Source organism: Bos indicus x Bos taurus, chromosome 18 (genome assembly GCF_003369695.1).
Source record: "Bos indicus x Bos taurus breed Angus x Brahman F1 hybrid chromosome 18, Bos_hybrid_MaternalHap_v2.0, whole genome shotgun sequence".
Classification (NCBI taxonomy): Eukaryota; Metazoa; Chordata; class Mammalia; order Artiodactyla; family Bovidae; genus Bos; species Bos indicus x Bos taurus.
Window position 1 is genome coordinate 1601380 of NC_040093.1, and position 23504 is coordinate 1624883.

The window sequence follows — 23504 nt, forward strand, 5'->3', positions numbered from 1 at the left end:
GTGGTTAAGGATTCTCCTTTTTTTCCCCTCAATGCACACCCATTAGTGGCCCAGCAGAGCATGCCTTCTGCAGCGTGAGCGCTCACGGCCAGAGATGGCAGAGGCGGCGGTGAGTTCCCGAGCCCGGGATCAGCGGCCCCCGCATTTTCCCCGGGCCAGTCCTGAGGCCAGTCTGTCTCTGACAAGTCTGGCTCCAGAACCTCACCTGGGAAGCTAAAGCCTGCCTGGCTTCCCTCAGATCTGCCCGCTATCTCCCCCACATCTCTCTGAGCAGCCGGAGTCAGCCCCCGTGGTTTCGGCGGCGCGCTGCCAAGAATGCTGGCTGTTAGACACCGGCCTCTCCTGGACCTGGTGTCCCAAGTTCCCGAGGAGTCACGGCCTGCAGGACCAAGGCTCACCCAGGCCTTTGCCTCCGCGTGAAGGAGCCAAAGATGCCCCTCTCTGGGAGGGCGCAGCTCGCACCACGAGGCACGGCAGGGTGGCTCGGGGTGGTTTGGATTCCAAGTGTCTCCCTCGCACCCTTGTGCAGTGAACAGCCCGCCCAACCGTACACTGCAGCCCTGCGACCACTCCAGCCTAGCACGACAAGGAAGCGCTTCCTACTTCTGCTGCAAACACCAAGCTAACGAGCACTGAGCGCTTCCTGTATGTGAGACATAAACCTACGTGTGGAGTGTTTCAAGAGGTCCTGTCACTGCCATTTACGTTACAAGCCTGCTCATACAGATAAAGGGTACCATCTCTACTAATACTTGTTGTTTAGTCACTCAGTCAGTCGTGTCCAACTCTTTGCGACCCCTTGACTGACCCCATAGCGGGCCAGGCTCCTCTGTCCATGGGGTCCTCCAGGCAAGAATACTGGAGCAGGTTGCCATGCCCTCCTCCAGGGGATCTTCCCAGCCCAGGGATGGAACCTAGGTCTCCTGTATTGGCAGGTGGATTCTTCACCACTGAGTCACCAAGGAAGCCAATACTAATACTTGCAGTGGCTAATTAATAAAGTCCACAGGGCTACCCATGACCTCACGGGCCCCCTTGATCAGAGGAGGAAACTGAGGCTCTGATGACAACAGAGGAAAAGCGTGATGGATGAGGATGAGGCCAGCCTGAGTCCACGTCCCCACATCCGACCAGATGCCAGAAGACCTCCTGTCTTCCTCTGTGAGCCTCGGGGGCCTCATGAAGCGGCGGGGTGCGGAGGAGAGCTCCCCTCAGCTTTCAGGGTTGTCATGAGGGCTGAAGGGAAGGCACACAGCAGGCACCTAGCAGAGTGCAGTCAGCCAGTGGGGGTAGGCACCGCATCCTCTCAGAGCTTCCCTGGCGGCTCAGGCAGTAAAGAATCCGCCTGCAATGCAGGAGAGCCGGGTTCAGTCCCTGGGTGGGGAAGCTCCTCTGGAGGAGGAAACAGCAACCCACTCCAGTATTCTTGTCTGGAGAAACCCGTGGATGGAGGAGCCTGGCGGGCTACAGTCCACGGGGTCATAAACAGTCGAACTCGACTGAACAACTAAACAACAACAAAAGCTGATCTGCAATGCTGGTTAGTTTCAGACGTCCAGCAAAGGGACTCAGTTATACACACACACACGTGTCCCTTCTTATTTAGGTTCTTTTCCCGCGCAGGCCGCTGCAGGGTATTGAGTAGAGCTCCCTGCGCTATGCAGCAGGTCCTTATTGGTTATCTGTCTTACATACAGCAGTGTGTGCATGTCAAGCCCAAGAAGAGATCTTTGTGTCTGTTTCATCCGCACACCTCCTCCGTGTGTACCCGGCACCCAGCGAGCCCTCGGAGGCTGCTTGCTGAGTGAATCAATGCACCTGTTGTGATAGAAACCTCAGACGTGAGGGTCTTGGGCGCACACCCATGTTTCCCTAACACTGCGTCTCTGGCTGCAGGGAGAGCGCGGCCCCAGTGGGCCTCGATCATATGCTGAATGAACCCGATCGTTGGGCGTTGAAAGGCGGGCAACAATGACCCCGGCTCTGGCAGGAGGCCTAGGAGTTCTCCAAGGCCTGCCGGGACCCCGGCGGCCCGCTTCCCTTTTCTTCTGCAGTGACCCCTGTCTAATGTCGCGCCGGAATGTGCACAAAGGCCGGCCTGACCCGGTGACGGAGCCGGAGCAGAGGGGCGGCAGGTGTGGACCCGGCCCCCCGCCCCCTCGCCCGGACCCCGGCTTCGCGCTTTGTCATCCGTGTTCCCGAAAGAGCCGGCACCTGATGCGCGGCGAGGCCGGCCGTTGCCATAGCAACCGCTGCCTGATCAGACCGTGGAGACGAGGGCAGGGAAGGGGGCCGCTGCGGGCTGGAGATTTCCAGTTCTCAAGTCAGACGGCATCGGGGTCCACAAGCCTGGCTATCACGAAGCAGGTGCTTCTTCCTCTTTCCTAAACTTTTTATTTTGTATTGGCGGTTACAGCCTATTAATGCTGTGACAGTTTCAGGTGGAAGGTGAAGGGACTCAGCCCTATATATACACGTGTCCATTCTCCCCCAAACTGCCCCCCCGCCCCATTCAGGCTTCTACTTAACACCAGCAGAGTTCCCTGTGCTTACAGTAGGGCCTTGCTGGTACTCCACTTTGAACACAGCAGTGGGTGCATGTCCATCCCACACTCCCTAACTCTCATTTCCCCCCATCCTTTCCCCCCAAGCAACCATAAGTTCATTCTAAGTCTGTGAGTCTCTGCTTTGTAAGTAAATAATTTACAATGTTGTGTCATTTTTGAGGTAAACAGCAAAGTGACTCAGTTATATATACACATATATCCATACACATAATCAGTTTATATACACATATATTTTTTGAAGAGTTGGACACGACTGAGCGACTGATCTGATCTGATCTGATCTGATGTGATTTTTTGAAGACCACAATATCTTTATTACATCTTTAGAGTTGGAAAAGGTATATTTGGGGGCAAGTGCACTTCTAAATACCAAGCTCCAGAGTTAGGTAGACTTACTACTCTAATCGTGCTTCCCAGGGGGCTCAGTGGTAAAGAATATATATGCTTGCCAGTGCAGGAGACCCGGGTTCAATCCCGGGCTCGGGAAGATCCCCCTGGAGAAGGAAATGGCAACCCATCCAGTATTCTTGCCTGGAGAATCCCATGGAAAGAGGGGCCTGGTGGGCTGCAGTCCATGGGGTGTCAAAGAACTGGACAGGGCTGAATGACTGAGTGCATGCATGTGTGTGCACGGGTGCACGCACACACACACACACACACACACAGCACAGGAAGCGCTGCATATGTCCACCCTTTTTTTGATTCTTTTCCCGTATAGGCCATTACAGAGCATTGAGTAGAGTTCCCTGTGCTCTACGGCGGGCCCTTACTAGCTACCTGTTTTATATAGTATATAATATGCAGTGTTCACACAGTATAAAACGGACAGGATTTTATGCAGTATATGGAGTAGGCAGATAATGAGGTGTGCCATGCTTGCGTGCGTGTGTCATACTCCTTCAAGTTGTTCTGGCCGTGGTGGGCTCCACCCTCCTCCCCAAGTCTGCCGAGCAGGAACATCTGCCCCTTGTGGCCCTGTGTTTCGAGCACTATCGCATACGAGCGGCCCGCCTTCCAAGGGGAAGCTGTCCCCAGATTCCAAACGACGCCAGTCAACAGAGAGGAGAGAAAACATTTCGGGAAGGTGTGAGGGCAACATCTTGGAGAACTTGGAGCAGAGAGGGAGAGACATCGGGTGGGAGGGGGCTTGCTAATCATCCAGCCACTTGGCACATTTCCTCATCCTTGCTTTTCTTTCTTTTTTAAAAAAAATTATTTATTTTTAATTTTAAAGGAAACCAGCCCTGAATATGCATTGGAAGGACTGATGCTGAAGCTGAAGCTCCAATACTTTGGCCACCTGATACAAACAGCTAGCTCACTGGAAGAGACCCTGATGCTGGGAAAGATTGAAGGCAGGAGGAGAAGGGGACGACAGAGGATGAGATGGTTGGATGGCATCACCGACTCAATGGACAAGAGTTTGGGTGAACTCCGGGAGTTGGTGATGGACGGGGAGGCCTGGTGTGCTGCAGTCCATGGGGTTGCAAAGAGTTGGACACGACTTAGTGACTGAACAGCAGCAGTTTTTAACTGGAGGATAATCACTTTATAATGTTGTGCTGGTCTCTAACCAGCCACAGGTATACACGGGGCCCCTCCCTCTGAGCCTCCCCCCACCTCCCACCCCGCCCCACCCCCTAGGTCATCGCGGAGCAGCAAGCTGAGCTCCCCGGGCTATACAGCAGCTTCCCACCAGCTCTCTATTTCACACATGGTGGTGTATATGCGCCAGTGCTACTTCTGGCTGTTTTCTCAGTATCTATTTTTTACTTATTTGGCTGAGCCGGGTCTTCGCTGTGGCCCTTGAACTCTTACCTGCAGCGAGTGGATCTAGTCCCCTGACCAGGATGGACCCCAGGCACCCTGCACTGGGAACACTGGAGTCTTAGCTACTGGAGCACCAGGGAAGCCCCTCACTCTTCTTTTCAACTGCTCGTCACACTCCATGGATCAACAGACACCAGTTAATCTGCCTGTTCTCCCACGGGTGCACCTTTAAGACGTGTTTTTTGTTTTTTCCCCTTGCTATGACAAGCAACCCTGGATGTCTCTAGCACCTGTGACAGCGCCCAGTACCTGGATTCTGCTCAACAAACATTTGTCGGATGAGTGAGGGTCACAATGAACCAGTCTCCTTCCACACGGTGAGAGTCTGTGTTGGGCACAGACCTCAAGGTGGATTTTCTGAGTGGTTGGGGAATGCCCATCACCAGCTCTTCTAGACACTGTCCAGCTGCTCTGCAAGTTGGCCTTATGCATGCTGAGTTGCTCAGTCGTGTCTGACTCTTTGTGACCCCACGGACTGTAGCCCCCCTGGCTCCTCTGTCCATGGGATTCTCCAGGCAAGAATACTGGAGTGGGCTGCGATGCCCTCCTCCAGGGATCTTCCTGACCCAGGGATGAAACCCGGGTCTCTAAAGTCTCCTGCACTGACAGGCAGGCTCTTTACCACCAGTGCCACCTGGGAAGCCCCAGTGATGTGTATACAGGAGTTTAATCCAGTTCTTGTCTATGCAACACAGAATCATAACATCAAACCGCCTTCAGAACACGGTTTCCTCATCACGCAGGCATTTATGTCTTTGGGCTCTGAGATCCGGCCGCGACAGCACTTTCCAGGCCCCACACAGACGAGGACTGTTCCCCTGGTCGCTTCCCCAGCACCTCTGACCTGAGCACCCTGTGGTGTGCGTACCTCTGTGAGCGTCTGAAGGGGCAGATTTCCAGGGGTGCGTTTGCCGGGTCAAAGAGCATGTGCATATAAATCTGGATGCCTTCTGCCCAAAGAACTTGCCAGGAAGGTTGTAACAAATTGCATTCTCCCCACTAGCCTGTGAAGGCATCGGTTTTTTCTTTTTCACACAATCACCAACTCTCTTTGTCTATATTCCCATTTTGTCCACTTGACAACTGGAAAAATGACTTGCCAGTTTGGTTTTCATGTCTTTTTTTTTTTTGGTGTACAAAGAGGTTGGAATGTTATTTTGTAATTTTTTTAACATTTCAATTTTTTCCTATAAAGATTTTCTGTCCATTCTGAAATACTATTTTCATCCGTATATGTGTGTATATATATATATATATTAGCAATGCTTTATTTTTTAAAAATTTTTGGCTGTACTGTGCAGCCTGTGGGGTCTTAGTTCCCTGACCAGGGAAGGAACCCGGGCCCCTGGCTACGAGAGTGTGGTGTTCTAACCACTTGGCCACCAGGGAATTCCTTCTCCCCTATTCTTATTTCTTTTTAAACCAAATGGACAAATAAAACGTATCGTTTCTTTGGTTCTCATTGGGTTGCAAGTGGCCTTACGCACTTGGTGACTTTATTTTGTCTGCCGTCGCTTTGGATCTCTTCTCCACCTACTGTCTCAGCTCTTTGGGGGCCAGGCTGGTTTACCTTTTCCTCTCGGTGGCTGTAAACTAGAGAGTGGTGCTCACCGAGCCCCTCCTCCACGCAAATTATACAAACGTTCACCCGGGCTTTCTGATGGGGAGCAGAACACTGAAAACCATCAGCTCTCTCTCCGCCCAAACGCTGCCCTCTCTCCTCCTACTCAGATGCTTTTTAATTTATTTTGTTTGATGAGAGCACTCAATGTTAAAAACAAATGCGTTTTTCTCCCACTGGAGCAGAGCTGTGTTACCAGGCTGTTGTTTTTGCTGTGCAGCAAGTGCACCAGCTACGTGCGCACACATACACCCTCTTTTCTGGGTTCCTGTCTCAGGTGGGTCTTCACAGAGCAGAGTTCCCCGAGCTGCACAGGAGGCTCCATTAGTTACCTGTTTCATACGCACATCGATACGGTGTATGTGTCAATCTCAATCTCCCAGTTCATCCCACCTCCTCTTCCCCTCTCGGTGGCCATACGTTTGTTCTCTACGTCTGGATCTCAGGCAAATTCCAGGGTGTTCAACATCCCACTAACTGCCTGTCCATTCAAGACAATAAACACCGTGCTTTCTGCATGCGTCCCTGTGTGCTCAGTCGTGCCTGACACCCTGTGGACCGCACCCCACCAGGCAAGAACACTGGAGTGGGCTGCCATGCCCTTCTCCAGGGGGTCTTCCCAACCCAGGGATCGAACCCTTGTCTCTTACATCTCCTGCATTATAGGTGGATTCTTTACCGCTTGAACCGTTGGGAGAGCCCCAGAGTGCATGCTAGTCCGTGATGTCAAATGAATAAACGCACAGAATCCTAATTTTGAGCCGAACAGACTCCACTCCTTTGCCCATTTATTCTTTCTAAAAATGTTCGAAGGTACTGCCAGGCATTCTGGGCAGGGATCTGACGTTCATTCTTTACGACATATTCTCTACACCTTGCGTGACCCTTGGCATGCAGTGCGCAGTGGTCCTTCCATAACCTTTTGCTAAATGAATCTAAAACATTCCTGTTTGAAGGAACAAATGTCACCGACAGCTCGGCTCTCGGACAGAAGAGCATGCCTTTTCCAGTGTTTGTTTTTTTCTCGTACCACCGGCTCCGGGAACAGTGGATCCATATTTGCTGAATAAATGAATAGATAAGTGAGCAAAGAAGAGACCATAGCAGGTGTCGCTGGTGCTTAAAAGACCCGTGTGACTCCGTGTAAGTCCAGGCAGACAAATTCATGACCTTCTGCCAAGCTCCTGTTCGAGTGTGTTTTAAGGGGCAGGACAGTGGCTGCCGCAGGAGGCCTGGGAGCTGGGTTGTCCCATCTCCCCACACACCCCCACCTCCTCGCGCTGCCCCAGCCCTTGAGGAGTAATTACCTGGTGGAGAAGGAGGCAGGCTCCAGCTGTTGCCATGGAAACTGCAGCCAGGAGCAGGGGAGGGAGGGGGTCTGCACCAGTGAGGCTGGAATTTTCCAGGCTCTGACGTCAGCTGTGTGTGGTGATGGGGATGGTGGGGAGGTTCAGGATGCCAGGGAGCATACTTCAGGTGCATAATAAACATCCGTCCACAGGAGCCAAAGTTTCTCTCCTCTCTGTAGGGCAGAGACCTGCGTGTCTGCTTGTTCACGGGGCGCTGACTCACGGGAGCCCCACGTGCTAACTGGGAGCTGCGACCCCCAGGGACGGAAGGGCCTGGGGCCTCTGTGGGTCCCACTCAGAGGCTGGAGGCCTAGCAGGCAGCTTGCTCTCACGTGTCTCTAGGGAAGGGACTTCCCAGGTGGCTAAGTGGGAAAGCATCCGCCTGCCACTGCAGGCGTGAGCTCAATCCCTGGGTTGGGAAGATCCCCTGGAGAAGGAAATGGCAACCCACTCCAGTATTCTGGCTGGAAAACCTCATGGACAGAGAAGCCTGGCGGGCTGCAGTCCACAGGTCACGATGAGTCGGACACGACAGTGTGCACAACATCTATACGGATATACTCATTTTTAAATCTGCTACACTGTATTCCTCTAAAGGGATGAAGCACAATCTGTTTTCCTATTGGTAGACATAATTTTCACTAAGAGGAATATGCACAGCCCCCATCCGCAGGGCGGTGCCTGGCGCACGGAGAGCCCTGAACAAATATCGCAGTAGGCACCCTTGCACCTGGCAAGACAGGGACAGGGGTGCGCTCCTCCCATCCCTGAGGTGTTTATCCATAAGCAGAAGGGCTGGGCTACAGAGCAGCTTCCTCACCCTCAACACAGCTGACATTCTGGGCCAGTTACTCTTGGCTCAAGAACCTGCCTGCCCATGCAGGAGACACAGGAGACCCGGGTTTCATCCCTGGGTCAGGAAGATCCCCTGGAGGAGGGCATGGCAACCCACTCCAGTATCCTTGCCTGGAGAATCCCACGGACACAGGAGCCTGGTGGGCTACAGTCCCTGGGGTCACAGAGAGTCGGACACGACTGAGAGACTTTTTGGGGGTGGAGGGTGGCTGTCCTGTGCATTGTGGGATGTTCAGTAGCATCCCTGGCCTCTAGTCTCTAGATACCACAGCATCCCTCCCCACACCCCAGCTGTGACAATCGAGAGTGTCTCTGAGCCTTGCAGAATGTCCCCGTAGGTGGAAGAGGCAAGGCGCAACCCCCCCTCACCCCACCCCGGCCAAGAACCACTGGCTACAGAGAATCTGCACCTCCAGCCTTTCCAGATAAATCACTGTCACCCTCCTGTACTTCCTTCTGTCTGCTCTCCCACTTCACTGAGATTCTCTGGGACAAGTGGCCTGCCTGGGTTTGTTCTGCTGGAGTAGACCCTGCAGATGGATACTTTTTCAGTTCAATGAAGACCCAGTTCCCAGAGCAGACAGCTCCTGGTTCTGGTGGCCAAGGATGAGTTTGGGGCTCAACGTGAGTGGAAAAGAGGGTTCAGGCGGTTAACGGTTAGCTGTTGTACAGGGTGTGGACAGGACGCAGGACAAGGAGGAGCCTCTGGGGCAGCTGGAAAACAGCAAACGCGTCTACACCTTTATAGACGGGGAGGTGTCTATAAAGACCTGACCCCGAGACAGGTCACACGGAGATGGGCCTGCACGGACGAGCACTGTCCGGCGGGATGAAACCCGAGTTTGTCCACACTTCGGGAGGACAAGAGGCAGTGCCCATGGGGAGGAAGTCAGCCCAGAGAGAAGCGGACTGGGAGCCCAGTGGGCGATACGGCCTCCCCTCCGAGTCTGAGCGGCTGTCAGTGAAGCGGCAGGTCCAGCGAGGGCTCTGCCGCTCAGACACGCGCCCGGCGCCTCTGGCATCGCCAGCGCGCTGACCGAGCACCCTGCTCTGCCAGGGCTGGCGGGTTCCCTGGGATCGCTGCCAAGACCGAGAACCCTGCCAACTAGGCAGGCCGAGTGCTTTTTATTTTTTCTAGTGCTTGTTTATTTATTTACTTTGGCCGCACCGCGCCCCTTGTGGAATCTTAGCTGGAACCCAAGTGGAATCTCAGGGTCCTAACCCCTGGGCCGCCGGGGAAGTCCTTCGTTATCTTTTCCACGGCAGTCATCTGCTGATGTGTTGGCCCAGCTATACCGGAGTAAGAATAGCGTCTGTGTGTTCAGACACTGGGTGACTGCTGAGCCAGGCAGGACGCAGGAGCGCCCAGGAGGCTCTTGGCCGGAACTCTACTTTATAAAGATCAGCCAAAGATCAGCCTAAGCTCAGAAGCTCCCACCCTCTGGCCACGTGATGCGAAGAGCCGACTCACTGGAAAAGACCCTGATGCTGGGAGAGACTGAGGGCAGGAGGAGAAGGGGGCGGCAGAGGATGAGATGGTTGGATGGCGTCACCGACTCCATGGACATGAGTTTGAGCAAGCTCTGGAAGATGCTGATGGACAGGGAGGCCCGGCGTGCTGCAGTCCATGGGGTCACAAAGAGTCAGGCGCAACTGAGTGACTGAACAACAACGACAGAGCTAGACAGGGCTCCCCTGGTGCCTCGGTGGTGAAGAGCCCGCCCGCCCGGGCAGCTGACTCAGGCTCCATCCCTGGGCCGGGAAGATGCCCTGGAGAAGGGGCTGGCAGCCCACTCCAGTGTTCTCGCCTGGGAAACCCCAGGGACCGGGGGGCCTGGTGGGCCACAGTGCATGTGGTCACAGAGTCGGATTTGACTGAGCGGCTGTGAGGAGGGGGTGGGATGGGGAGAGCGGTGAGGGCGGGGCTCCCGTCCACTCGGAGGTGTGGGGGTGCTGCTGAGGGCGCGGGAGGGGGTGTCTGGGGTGCAGGCTGGTCCCCTGGCCCTCTGTTTACTGCACGTCTAATTCTCCTCTCACAGGCGGGACGGTTGACCACAGACACCTCCTCCACCCCTGTCTGTCTCTCCCCGGCCAGAGGCCTCGGAGGCGGCCTTCCCCGACTCGGGGCCTGTGGATCGTGGTCTCGCCACCTCTGCTCCAGAACGCTCTAGGTTTCCCTGCTGACTGACCATCTCTCTCATCTCCGGCAACGACCTCTCCGTGGCCCTGCCTCCTTCCACAGGTTAAATCGGCTCTCACCTGCTTAGAGTCATACTCCTGGCACTTTTAAGTTGACTCCCCTCCCCACACTGAGGCCCGCAGCACGGGAGCGGCAGCATCTTCCTGGAGGAGGGGCCAGCGGGATGGCGTGGCAGGATTTCTCTGTCCGGCTAGTTTGAAAAGCGTTCTAGGGGCTTCCCTGGTGCTCCATTGGCTAAGACGCTGCACTCCCAAGGCAGGGGGCCAGGTTCAACCCCTGGTCAGGGAACTAAATCCCACCGGCTGCAACTAAGAGCTGGTGTCACCAAATAAATGTATATATATATATTTTAAAAAGGCACTCTAAACCTCAGTCACTATGGAGAACAGTGTGGAGGTTCCTTAAAAAACTAAACACAGAATTATCATATGATCCAGCAAGTCCCTTCCTGGGCCTACACCTGAGAGAAAACCATCATTCCAAAAGACACATGCACCCCAATATTCACTGCAGCACTATTTATTAGTACAATCACCAGGACATGGAGGCAGCCTAAATGTCCATCAACAGAAGAATGGATAAGAAGATATGGTATAGATATACAATGGAATACGCCTCAGTCATAAAAAGGAAAGAAACTGGGTCATTTGTAGGGATGTGGATGAACCTAGAGAGTGTCACACACAGTGAAGTCAGTCAGAAAGAAAAAAAATTATCATATATTAACACATAAATGTGGAATCTAGAAAAATATGGTACAGATGATCGTATTTGCAAAGCAAAAACAGAGACACAGATGAAGAGAAGAAACGTATGGATGCCCAGGCGGGAGGTGGGGCGTGGGAGGAACTGCGGCCGGAGTTGGCATATACACACTACTGATAACTGGATAACACAGGTGACTAACATGAGCAGACTGCAGAGCACGGGGAGCTCTGCTCAGTGCTCCCTGGCGACCTCAATGGGAGGCAAATCCAAAACAGAGGGCCTGCGTGTAAACGTACACGCATGCATACGCTGACTCACCGCCGCAGAGCAGCGACAAGCACAGCCTTGCCAACAACTGCACGCCCACGGTGGTCATTAACAGAAACCCCTCAACTGCCAGGTGCGGCCGTGCCCACAAACCCGCACGAGCGTGGAGGTGTGCAGACGAGTGTGGCCGGCATGCTCGCTGTGTCAGGGCAGAGACCAGCAGATGCACAGGTGTCACGTTGCCTGAGCATGCTCGGGGCACCTTGCACACCCAGGTGGCGAGTGCTCATTGAACATTAACTGTGTGCCGGATCTGTGAGCGCCCTTTAGGATAAGACGCTCAAACACCCAGACGTGCACTGCAGGGCCATCAGCCTGCCCTACAAATCGAGAACAACCTGGTAAACACGGGCTTCAGCCTGTTATCTCCAGAAGTGCTGGTTGATGTGTAACCGCTGTTTGCACACAGGGGTGCTGTTACTTTTGCTCAGCGCAGCTAATGGCGTTGTGTTTATACAAGAGACCGCTCCTGCTAACGGAGGGCGATGTTGACCCATCCGGGGGTAAAGGGCCCGGAGGTCTGAAATCTACTTGCAAATGGGTCAGTCTCTCCACCCACACAGGAGAGATAAACAGACAGGTCAATGGACATCACAAGGGAAGCGGTTACTGAACCCATGGTAGACGTGTTAGTCTTCAGGGCAGGGGTCTTTCCTTTTCTCTGCAGTTAAAACTTTGGCATGGTTACAAGGGAAGTGACCATAAAAGAAAAATATAAGCATGCTTTAGAAGTATCACCTAAAATGTGCTTCTTATGAGAACTAAATTCTCTCCTTCTTTATACAGAGGAGGAAAAAATACATGTCACATGTATGTTTATATATTTTTTATGTGTAAGGTATATGTGTTTACATAGAAATATATTTGTATAAGATATATATGTTTGGGTTTCCCTGCTGGCTCAGTTGGTAAAGAATCCACCTGCAGTGCAGGAAACCCAGGTTTGATTCCTGGGTGGGGAAGATCCCTGGAGAAGGAAATGGCAACCCACTCCAGTATTCATGCCTGGAGAATTCCAGGCACAGAGGAGCCTAGTGGTCCACGAGGTTGCAAAGAGTGGGACACGACTGAGCTACTAAATTACCAAGATATATATGTTTATACAGAGCTATCTCTTCCCTGGTGGCCCACTGCTTAAGACCCTGTGTTTCCAATGCAGAGGCCCCGGTATCCAGTGCCCACGCCTCATGACACAGCCAAAAAACAGAACAACACAAAACCCCAAACACAGAATTAGAAATGGAAGTACACATGTGTATATGTGTATAAGTGGAAGCAGTGACAGATTTCACTTTCTTGGGTTCCAAAATCACTGTGGACTGTGACTGCAGCCATGAAATTAAAAGATACGTGCTCATTGGAAGGAAAGTTATGACAAACCCAGACAGTGTATGGAAAAGCAGACGTCGTCACTTTGCTGACAAAGGTCCGTCTAGTCAAAGCTATGGTTTTTCCAGTAGCCATGTATGGATGTGAGCGTTGGACTGTAAAGAAGGCTGAGCACTGAAGAACTGATGCTTTCAAATTGTGGTGTTGGAGAAGACTCTTGAGAGTCCCTTGGACTGCAAGGAGATTCATCCTAAAGGAAATCAGTCCATCCTAAAGGAGATCAGCCCTCGGTGTTCATTGGAAGGCTTGATGTTGAAGCTGAAGCTCCAATACTTTGGCCATCTGATGTGAAGAACTGACTCATCTGAAAAGACCCTGATGCTGGGAAAGATTGAGGGCAGGAGGAGGAAGGGGCGACAGAGGATGAGATGGCCGGATGGCATCATTGACTCAATGGATGTGAGTTTGAGCAAGCTCTGGGAGATGCTGAAGGACAGGGAGGCCTAGTGTGCTGTCATCCATGGGGTCACAAGAGTCAGACACGACTGAGTGACTGGGCAACAACATATATACGTCTGTGTGTATGTATAGCACTGTGGCCAGGAACCAACCTCATAAACCACAGGGATCGGGAGCCTTCCCTAGGCTGCTGCGGGAGGCGCTGGCCCCTGGATGCTCTAAAAGCTCCCCCCGGCCACGATTTGCACTTTCAGTGCTGGCCCCCTCTGCTCGCCTGTTTGCGGCCCCGGCTGGTCCGGGCGGTCAAGGCCAGACCCCTGGGGGCGGCCACGGCCCCTCCTCTCCCCACCCACCCCCCGGGCAAATGGGGCAGCCTCATCCCTGTCTCCCCACCGCCCCACCCCTCTTCCGTCTGTCAGGCAGACAGCGACCTTTCTGACGGACACTTCGTCAATACTGTATGCACCAAGGTCGTGACACGTCTGCTTTGGTCTCCCCGCTAATCCGATTGGAAGGATTGATCCCTCGTTACTGCAACCCAAGTACACAAAGATGTGGACAGAGGGGACAGTCACACCATGCTGGTGAGATAATTGGAAACAAACCATAACACACAAGGGTGGCGTGTCAGGGACTGCCCTGGCGGTTAGCACTCTGTGCTGACCCCGAAGGGGGCATGGGTTTGGGCCCTGCTTGGGGAACTCAGATCCTCCATGCCACTCAGCATGCCAAAATAATAACAGATCATTTTTTTAAAAAAGAATGGCCTATCAGATGAGAACTTAGCACTGTAATGAGCAAGAGAAAAGACCCAATTTCCCTCCTGATAAACATGTACATTCTCACGTGTAAAATAGACAGCCAGTGGGAATTGGCTGTAAGATGTAGGGAGCTCAGCTCGGTGCTCTGTGACGACCTAGAATGGTGGGACAGTGTGGGAGGTCAGAGGGAAGTTCAGGAGGGAGGGACACATGTATGCCTGTGGCTGATTCATGTTGATGTGTGGCAGAGATCAACACAATATTCTAAAGCAATTATCCTCCAACTAAAAATCGTTGCTGTTCAGTCGCTGAGTCATGTCCCACTCTTTGCCACCCTGTGGACTGTAGTCTGCCAGGCTCCTCTGTCTGTGGAATTCTCCAGGCAAGAATACTGCAGTGGGTTGCCATGCCCTCCTCCGGGGATCTTCCCAGGGATGGAACCTGAGTCTCTTATGTCTCCTGCATTGGCAGGTGAGTTCTTTACCACCAGCGCCACCTGGGAAGCCCCTGAGTTCCCTAACCAGAGACCAAAGTCGTGCCCCCTGGAGTGGAAGTGCAGAGTCGTAGCCAGTAGACCACCAAGGAAGTCCCTTAAACGCTGGAGAAGACTCTGGAGAGTCCCTTGGACGGTAAGGAGATGAAACCAGCCCATCCTAAAGGAAATCAGTCTTGAATATTCATTGGAAGGACTGATCCTGAAACAAGCTCCAACACTTTGGCCTGATTGGAAGAGTTGACTCCTTAGAAAAGACCCTGATGCTGGGAGAGATTGAAGGCAGGAGGAGAAGAGGGTGACAGAGGATGAGATGGTTGGACGGCATCACCCATTCAACAGACGTGAGTTTGAGCAAACTCTGGGAGTTGGTGATGGACAGGGAAGCCTGGTGTGCGGCAGTCCATGGGGGTCGCAAACAGGTGGACACAACTTAGCGACTGAACAACAACAACATCTTGACTGCAATGGCTGTTGCGTGACTGAGCACCATGACGAAGACAACAAACTACACTAAAAAAGGACAAACTGCAGTATATATAACTCATACGTCAAAGACCTGAGGGTTTTTTAAAATTTCAGCCTCACAAATATTTGTTTCATGATGAGAAGATGGTTCTTAGTGAACAGAATGCTGGGATTGTCATGGGGGTGGGGGACATAGAGATCCCCTCTGCAAACACTGATTAACCACCTGCTGTATGCGAAGCTGGACCCTTGAACCCACAGACAGCTGCCTCCAGAGTGCTCACAAGTGTCGTCTCTGCAGCCTTGGTTTCCATGAATGGCTGGCGCGTGAATATGCTGATCTCAGCAGATCTGAGCTCATAAAACAGATGGGGAGGGGACCCAAGCCTTCAGTGCTCATGGCATGGTTTTCTCCTACCTTAAAATAGGAGTAGGCCATGGGGGCGTTGGGAGCCACTGCTTCTTGTCTGAGTAAGAATTCTTTTCTTAACAGGAAGAGCTGTGTCCAGCTTCCACAGCAAAGGCAGTTACTGAGAGGACCTTGGGCAGATCCCAGACTCTCGAAGGAGGCTACAGACCCAGAAGTGTGTCTTCAGGTGGAGTTTTCAGGACCTGGTGTGGCTCTTGGGTTGGTTCTTCCTCCCTGCTACCATCTCCTCCTCTCCCTTGGTTACACTTATCAGCTTGTTTCTCCACGGTTCCCAGCCCCATGACCCCACAGCCCAGAAACCCCTTTGGAGTTGCAGATAAACCACAAATCAGAAGAGGTCTGACATTTCCATCTAGAGACGTTCACAATGGGTATCATGAGAAATGAGAGGCCAAGTCCACTGGTATGTCAGATCCAGTCACAAACCCCCCTACAATGTATTAATACCTTCAGCCATTCCATGTGCCCCAAATATGTCAGATCCAGTCACAAACCCCCCTACAATGTATTAACACCTCCAGCCATTCCATGTGCCCCAAATAACTCCCCAGTCCTCCCTAACCCTAACCCTAACTCTGTTTTAAGGGAGGACTGGGGAGTTTAAAAGTTTAAAAGTCCATCCTCTCTTAAAACTCTGCCGTCACCCTGGCCTCCCTCCACAGTGTGATATTTTAGACCCCTGGTCTCAAACATGGTCAGCCAGTGCAGGAGGTGCAAGAGATGCGGCTTCGATCTCTGGGTCGGGAAGATCCCTTGGATAAGGCAACGGCAACTCACTCCTGTATTCTTGCCTGGAGAACCCAATGGACAGAGGAGTCTGGTGGGCTACAGTCCAACTCAAAAAGAGTTGAACATGACTGAGCTACACACACACACACACTGGAAGTTTCCTAAGTTCTACTTTGCATGTAACATTTTTATGTGAATACCATTTATAAATAAATTCATAAAGGTCCATGAGAAGAATTAACTCTATCCTTTATTTCCAGCTGGCTCCCCTGGTATCTCTCTGTCCCCTTCTTTTCCTCCTGCCCCTCCTTCCCTGAAGCCAGAGTGATCTTTCAACCTTGTAGCTTTAACCAGGAGCTTTTCTGAGCTGGGTGGGTTTGGGCACTTGAACCTCCACAAAGTTCAAAATTGATCTCATCCTGTTCAACAAAGCTTATCCATCAGCAGATCCAGTCAAGGCTGTCTCTCAACGATCTCTCTGGTTACTGTCTAAATTGCTCTTGTAACCTTTCTGTTTTCCCTGATTACACTGTACACAGAAATTCAAATTTTAACCTGTCACGGGTAGACCAGCTGCTCCCAAACTGGATGGATGTAAGGGGGTCAGTGAACAAAGGTTCTCAACAGATGTTTGTGCCAAGAAAAAGGACAAATGGCCAATTAGCTCATGAAAAGATGTTTGCTATCATTAGCCATCAAGGAAATTCACATCAAAACCACAGTGAGATACTTGCTTCATACCTATTGGGGTGGCTATAATCAAAATGACAGATTTAAGGAACTCCCTACTGTTGCTACTGCTGCTGCTAAGTTGCTTCAGTCATGTCTGACTCTGTGCAACCCCATAGAAGGCAGCCCACCAGGCTCCCCCGTACCTGGGATTCTCCAGGCAAGAACACTGGAGTGGGTTGCCATTTCCTTCTCCAACGCATGAAAGTGAAAAGTGAAAGTGATGACGCTCAGTCATATCCAACTCTTAGTGATCCCATGGACTGCAGCCTACCAGGCTCCTCTGTCCATGGGGTTTTCCAGGCAAGAGTACTGGAGTGGGCTGCCATTGCCTTCTCCGAAGGAACTCCCTAAGCCATGGTTTTTCCAGTAGTCATGTATGGATGTGAGAGTTGGACCATAAAGAAAGCTGAGTGCATAAGAAGACTCTTGAGAGCCCCTTGGACTGCAAGGAGATCCAGCCAGTCCATCCTAAAGGACATCAGTCCTGAATATTCATTGGAAGGACTGATGCTGAAGCTGAAGCTCCAAGACTTTGGCCACCTGATGCAAAGAGCTGACTCACTTGAAAAGACCCTGATGCTGGGAAAGATTGGAGGAGCAGGAGGGGGTGACAGAGGATGAGATGGTTGGATGGCATCACCGACTCAACGGACATGGGTTTGGGTGGACTCCGGGAGTTGGTGATGGACAGGGAGGCCTGGCGTGCTGTGGTTCATGGGGTCGCAGAGAGTCGGACACGACTGGGCGACTGCACTGACTGAGGGAGCTCCTGGGTGGTCCAGGGGTCAGGAGTCCGTGCTCCCACGGCAGGGGCACAGGCTCCGCCCCTGGGGGAACTAAGGTCCTGCAAGCTGTGCTCTGTGGCGAGCAAAGACGGCTTTAAACAGGTATTGGTAAGGATGCAGAGAAACTGGAATCCTGGTAAAATGCTGGTGGGCATGTAAGACAGTGCAGGCGTTTTGGACGACAGAGGCAGCCCCTGAAAGGTTATGGATGGGCTTACTGTTTGATCCAGCTTTCCCACTGCTAGAGAAATGAAACCTAACGTTTTACAAAAACTTGTACTTAAATGTTCATAGCAGCATTGTCCATAATAGTCAAAAAGTGAAAAACCTGAAATGCCCATCTACTTATGAGAGGATAAATAAAGCATGGTCTATCCACACAGTGAAATATATTTACCCATAAAGAGAAACTAAGTGCTGAGACATTAGAATAGGGGCTTCCCTGGTGGCTCAGTGGAGAAGAATCCACCTGCAATGTGGGAGATGCAGGTTTGATCCCTGGGTTGGAAAGATCTCCTGGAGAAAGAAGTGGCAACCCACTGCAGTATTCTTGCCTTGAAAATCCCATGTTACATGTGATGACATGTTACAACTAGATGAACTTGAAAAATTAAGATAAGTAAAAGAAGCTGACCACCAAAGGCTGCATGTGATTCGGGACAGGACATGTAGAGAGACAGAAGGTAGGGCAGTGTGCTGCCTCAGGCCCAGGGGAGCTGAAAGAAAGGGACAGTGACCACCAAGGAGCCCAGGACTTCTTTCTGGAGAGAACGTCCTAAAATTCACTGTGACGGGACTTCCCTGGTAGTGCAGTGCAGGAGGCCCGGGTTTGATTCCTGGTTGGGTAACGAGATCCCAGTGCAGCAACTGAAGTTCCCACGTGCCCCAGCTAAGCCCCTGCACAGCCAGGTAAACAAATTAAAAGTAATCAAATACAGGAACACTCGTTGTGGTGGGGACTATATGACTCTGTGAATACTCTGGATGAACGGGAGAGTCTGTGAAGGACATCTCAGTAAAGCCGTTATGGAAACAGACAAAGTTGGATTCCCACGTGTCCAGCTTTGCTCTGAACGCACGACAGCGTTCCCTTCAGCTGGGCATAGGCTGGCAGTAGGCACCACAAGGCGAGATATCCACATGCAAGTGTTGTCTGCACACTGGGACCCCCAAGAGACCCTCAAGGTGGGAAGTGGGACCCGAGAGGGCAGGACAGTCAGCCCCAGAAAATGAAGAGGGCGGGGGGAAGGGAATCAGTGCAGGGTGAAAATTAGGGACGCACTCCACAACACGGACGGCTGGCATTTCGTCTTTGTATGGTCTGGAAAGAGGCTTCCAGAACACTGGCTGGGCTGTGCTCTTTCTGAGAAAGTCGGTCCCTCCCCGGGCGGGATGGCAATGTACATATTGCTCGGATTCCAGTCCGGCATCCAGCTCATTAATCAGGGGAAAAATTCCGTGGTGGGTCGTTGAACTGGGGTTTTATCTGGCAACGGGGCCTGATGTTGACATTCAGACGACTTCTGGTGGACTGAGAGTCTCCAGTCAGAACGGCTTCTGCCATCTGAACCTCTTCGATTTGTTTCAGTTGGGCCCAGATCCTTCCTGTGGCTACAGATGCTGTCTTTTTTTAAAAAATTATTTTATTTATTTTAATTGGAGGCTAATTACTTTACAATATTGTGGCGGGCTTTGCCACACGTCAACATGCATCGGCTGTGGGTACACATATCCGCCCCCTCCCTCCCAACCCCATCCCTCTGAGATGTCCCAGAGCACCCGCTGTGAGTGCCCTGCTTCACACATCGATCTTGGGCTGGTCATCTATTTCACATTCGGTAATATACACGTTTCAGTGCCATTCTCTCAAAACATCCCACCCTCGCCTTCTCCCACAGAGTCCAAAAGTCTGCCGTGTGCATCTGCATCTCCTTTGCTGTCTCACATATGGAGCCGACGCGGTCTTGAGGGCCCTAGAGCGATGCTGCCAGATAGCGACGGGCGCCGCCTTGAACCTGAGTGTTCTCCTAGCTGAGGCGGCGCACCACCTTTGTTTTCTATTACCTGTCTTAAAAGAGGTGGGGTCACTCAGTCATAAAAGGGAACGCAACACTGCCGTCTGAAGAGACACGGACGGACCGAGCAGCTGTCATACAGGGTGGAGTAGGGCAGACGGAGGAAAAACAAACATCATATAATATCGCTTATATGTGGAATCGAGAAAAGTGGTCCAGACGAACTCGTCTGTAGAGCAGAAATAAGAGTCCCAGACGTAGAGAACAAATGCACAGACACCAGGGTGGGCAAGCGGGCGTGGGACGAGCTGGGAGACTGGACTGACACGTGTCCACTATTGACGCCGTGTATAAAACAGGTAATGAAGGAGAACCGACTGCAGAGCTCAGGGACCTCTACTCAGTGCTCTGTGGTGACCCAAACGGGAAGGAAGTCCAAAAAAGGGACATCTGTACACGTGTGGCTGACTTCACTGTGCTGCACAGCAGAGACTAACACAACACTGTAAAGCAACGAGAGCTCAATAAAAATTAACTTCTAAAAAAGGATTAAGGACTCAGCTGAACTTCTGGCACAGCCTTCAGAAATATAAAAGAGGTCTCAGTTGATGTAAAACATTGTCTAAATCTGCCTTTCTAATTCATATTTGACAGCTTTAGCAAGATCCTCTATCTGTGGAGCATAGCATGCTGAGGACTTTTATCACAAGCCAGACTTTATTATTTTGGGTATTGGAAGGACTGATGCAGAAGCTGAAGCTCCAATACTTTGGCCATCTGAGCTGAAGAGATGAGTTACTGGAAAAGACCCTGATGCTGGGAAAGATTTGAGGGCAAGAGGAGGGGATGACAGAGGATGAGATGGTTGGATGGCATCACCGACTCAATGGACATGAGTTTGAGTAAACTCTGGGAGATGGTGAAGGACGGGGAAGCCTGGTGCGCTGCAGTCCATGGGGTTGCAAAGACTATCAGAGACAAGTTAGTGACTGAAAAGCAACACTAAACTAAAGTCAGACCTGTTTCTCCCAATGCACATAAATAAAACCTAATCACCTAAAATTTAAAAAAAAATGAGGTGGGATTGATATTACTAATACATTGCGTGTAGCCCAATATATCAGAAATTCTACTGTTTCAAGACATTATTGATGGTAAAAGTTGTTGATTAGATATTTTACATCCTTTCATTCATACCAAGCAGAGAAGGCAATGGCAACCCACTCTGGGATTCCTGTCTGGAGAATTCCATGGACAGAGGAGCCTGGTGTGCTGCAGTCTATGGGGTGGTACAGAGTCAGACACGACTGAACACGCACATTCACACCAAGTGGAACCCACCATGTGGCACATCTTAATCCAGCCCAGCCGTGTCTGAAATGCTTAGCAGCCACAGGTGCCCAGTGGCTGGTTTCCTGAGCAGTCTGGCCTGATGAGCAGGGAAAGCAGTGTTTGGAGTGGAAGATAACTGAAGAGAATATTTTTGAAGCAACAGGATGAAGGAGGGTTTACTAAACATGGCAGAAAGTCAGTGAGCACAAAATAAGTAACAAACCTGTAAAGCTGACACCACAAGAATTGGAAAACGTACGTACGAGGGGAACTTCCACAGGACCTAAGACAGAAATGGCCAACCCAGGGCAAATATGTAGAAACAGAGGCGACAGTAGAGGGCTTTATTTCACCAGTACGTGAAGAGCCACGTCAGAGAGAAAGCTGAACACTCAAAGTAGAAAAGTGGGCAAAGGATGTGAATCGACTGTTTACAGGAGGATGTTCACATGTGCGATAAACACAACACAGACCCCGCATCACAGTTCTGATATCAAAACAGACGCCCGGCGCAGCAGGGCTCGGGGAAGGCGACGTGTCCAAGTGCCAACGTGGAGGGAAGTCAGGAAGGTTCCAAGGAAACGGACATTCTCAAATGCTGGTGGTCGAGCACGATTGTGGTCATAGGGACCACAGCCTAAAACGTGTGTGTGCCTTGCATCTACAGCATCTAGGACATGGAAGCAACCCAGACGTCCAGTGACAGATGAGTGGGTAAAGAAGCTGCGGTTCATACACACAATGGAATATCACTCGGCCATAAAAAGGAATGCTTCTGACTCAGTTCTGACGAGATGGGTGAGCCTAGAGCCTGTTATACAGAGTGAAGTAAGTCAGAAAGAGGTTGAAAGACAAATAACACATATTAGCGCTATATATGGAGTCCAGAAAGATGGGACCGATGAACCTATCTGCAGGGCGGCGGTGGAGATACAGACGTAGAGAGCAGACTGTGGACACAGCAGCCGGGGAAGGAGCTGGTGGGATGCATTGAGAGTAGTACCAAAACATCGACACTACCATGTGTAAAGTTAGACGGCCAGTGGAAACCTGCTGTGTGACACAGGGAGCTCAAACCCTGTGCTCTGGGACGACCCAGAGGGGCGGGATGGGGTGGGAGGCACCAGGGAGGTTCAGAGGGAGAGGACATAAGTAAACCTATGGCTGATTCATGTTGATGTATGGCAGAGACCAACACAATAGTGCAAAGCAATTATCCTTCAAGTAAAAATGCATTTATAAATACATAAGTGTGTGTGTGCTTTGATCTAGCAAGTCCATTTCTGGGAATCTAAAGTCTATGAACATTCACAATATTCAGAAATCTACAGAGCAGTTATCAGCTCTTTGGGACGGCAAGAACTTGGCGACAAGTGTATACGACGCATGCACGTGATCACTGCATGAAATGAACTCTTTCCGCCTAAAAGCTCTTGTCTCTTGAGGAACATCAGATGTCATAATACGTTCAGTGAAAAGGCAGGATAAATGTACGAGTAGACGCCTCAACGCCAATTTTCAGGAAAAAAAAAAATCATCCATTCATGTACTCACCCATATCAGATGCAAACCAAGGCTCTGTGACACTCTGCACCGGATGCTGGCGACGTTTCTAAGGACGAAACCAAGGCAGGTCCTTGCATGTGGAGCTGCCAAGAGAAAACGAAGAGAACAGCCTCAGAGTGAAGTCCGGCACCATCCAAACACAACGTTTCCCTCTGAGCCTGTCTGAGCTGGGGAAATTCTCCGCTCGTGGATAACGCAGCCACAGAATGTCGCCTGCAACCTCCGTTCATTCAGTACATCCCTGCACTGGGCAGGGTGCGAGATATTCGGAGCGACCGTGATACCAAGGGCAAAAAAGTTTAAAATCAGGATGGGGAGCAGCCCCAGTGCCCACCACAAGGAGAAGGAATAAATGAATGATGATGTAGTCACATGGCGATTATCACATACAGCCAATGCCACTCTAGACGACAGGGACAAGTCTCAAGAGTAGGATGCCAACCAAAGGCAGCAAGCTGTGGGCTGAGGAGAGGTCACTGACGTCACCCCCAGGACCCCACGGGCGTGACGCCCACAGGCAGTCACTGTTGTGTCCCGGCTTGTCACCCCCAGGACCCCACGGGCGTGACGCCCACAGGCGGTCACTGTTGTGTCCCGGCTTGTCACCCCCAGGACCCCACGGGCGTGACACCCACAGGCGGTCACTGTTGTGTCCCGGCTTGGTTTAATTTTCTTCACTGCTCTACCATCATCTGGGGCTTTCCAGGGGCCACAGTGATAAAGAACCCCCTTGCCAATGCAGCAGATGTAAGAGATGAGGTTCAATCCCTGGGCTGGGAAGATCCCCTGGAGGAGGAAATGGCAATCCACCCCAGTGTTCTTGCCTGGAGTATCCCACGGACAGAGCAGCCTGGGGGTCTACAGTCACTGGGGTCGCAGAGAGTGGACAGGCCTGAAGGGACTGAGCAGGCACCATCATCTGAGCATGCCACCCTTCCTTCCCTCTTC

The 23504-nt window shown here is 51.6% G+C and overlaps 1 protein-coding gene across 6 annotated transcripts in view; it reads right to left on the minus strand.

Moving 5' to 3' along the window:
• Positions 1–23504, minus strand: part of LOC113875557 — a 196911-nt gene that overhangs the window by 93683 nt on the left and 79724 nt on the right. For all 6 annotated transcript variants that reach the window (XR_003506277.1, XR_003506276.1, XR_003506279.1 and 3 more), the window contains exon 3: positions 22545–22639. Coding sequence is in view for 2 of the 6 variants with exons in the window: in XM_027514056.1 (XP_027369857.1) it covers positions 22603–22639 (37 nt within the window). In the remaining 4 variants the exon portion in view is untranslated. The remainder of the gene's footprint in view (positions 1–22544; positions 22640–23504) is intronic.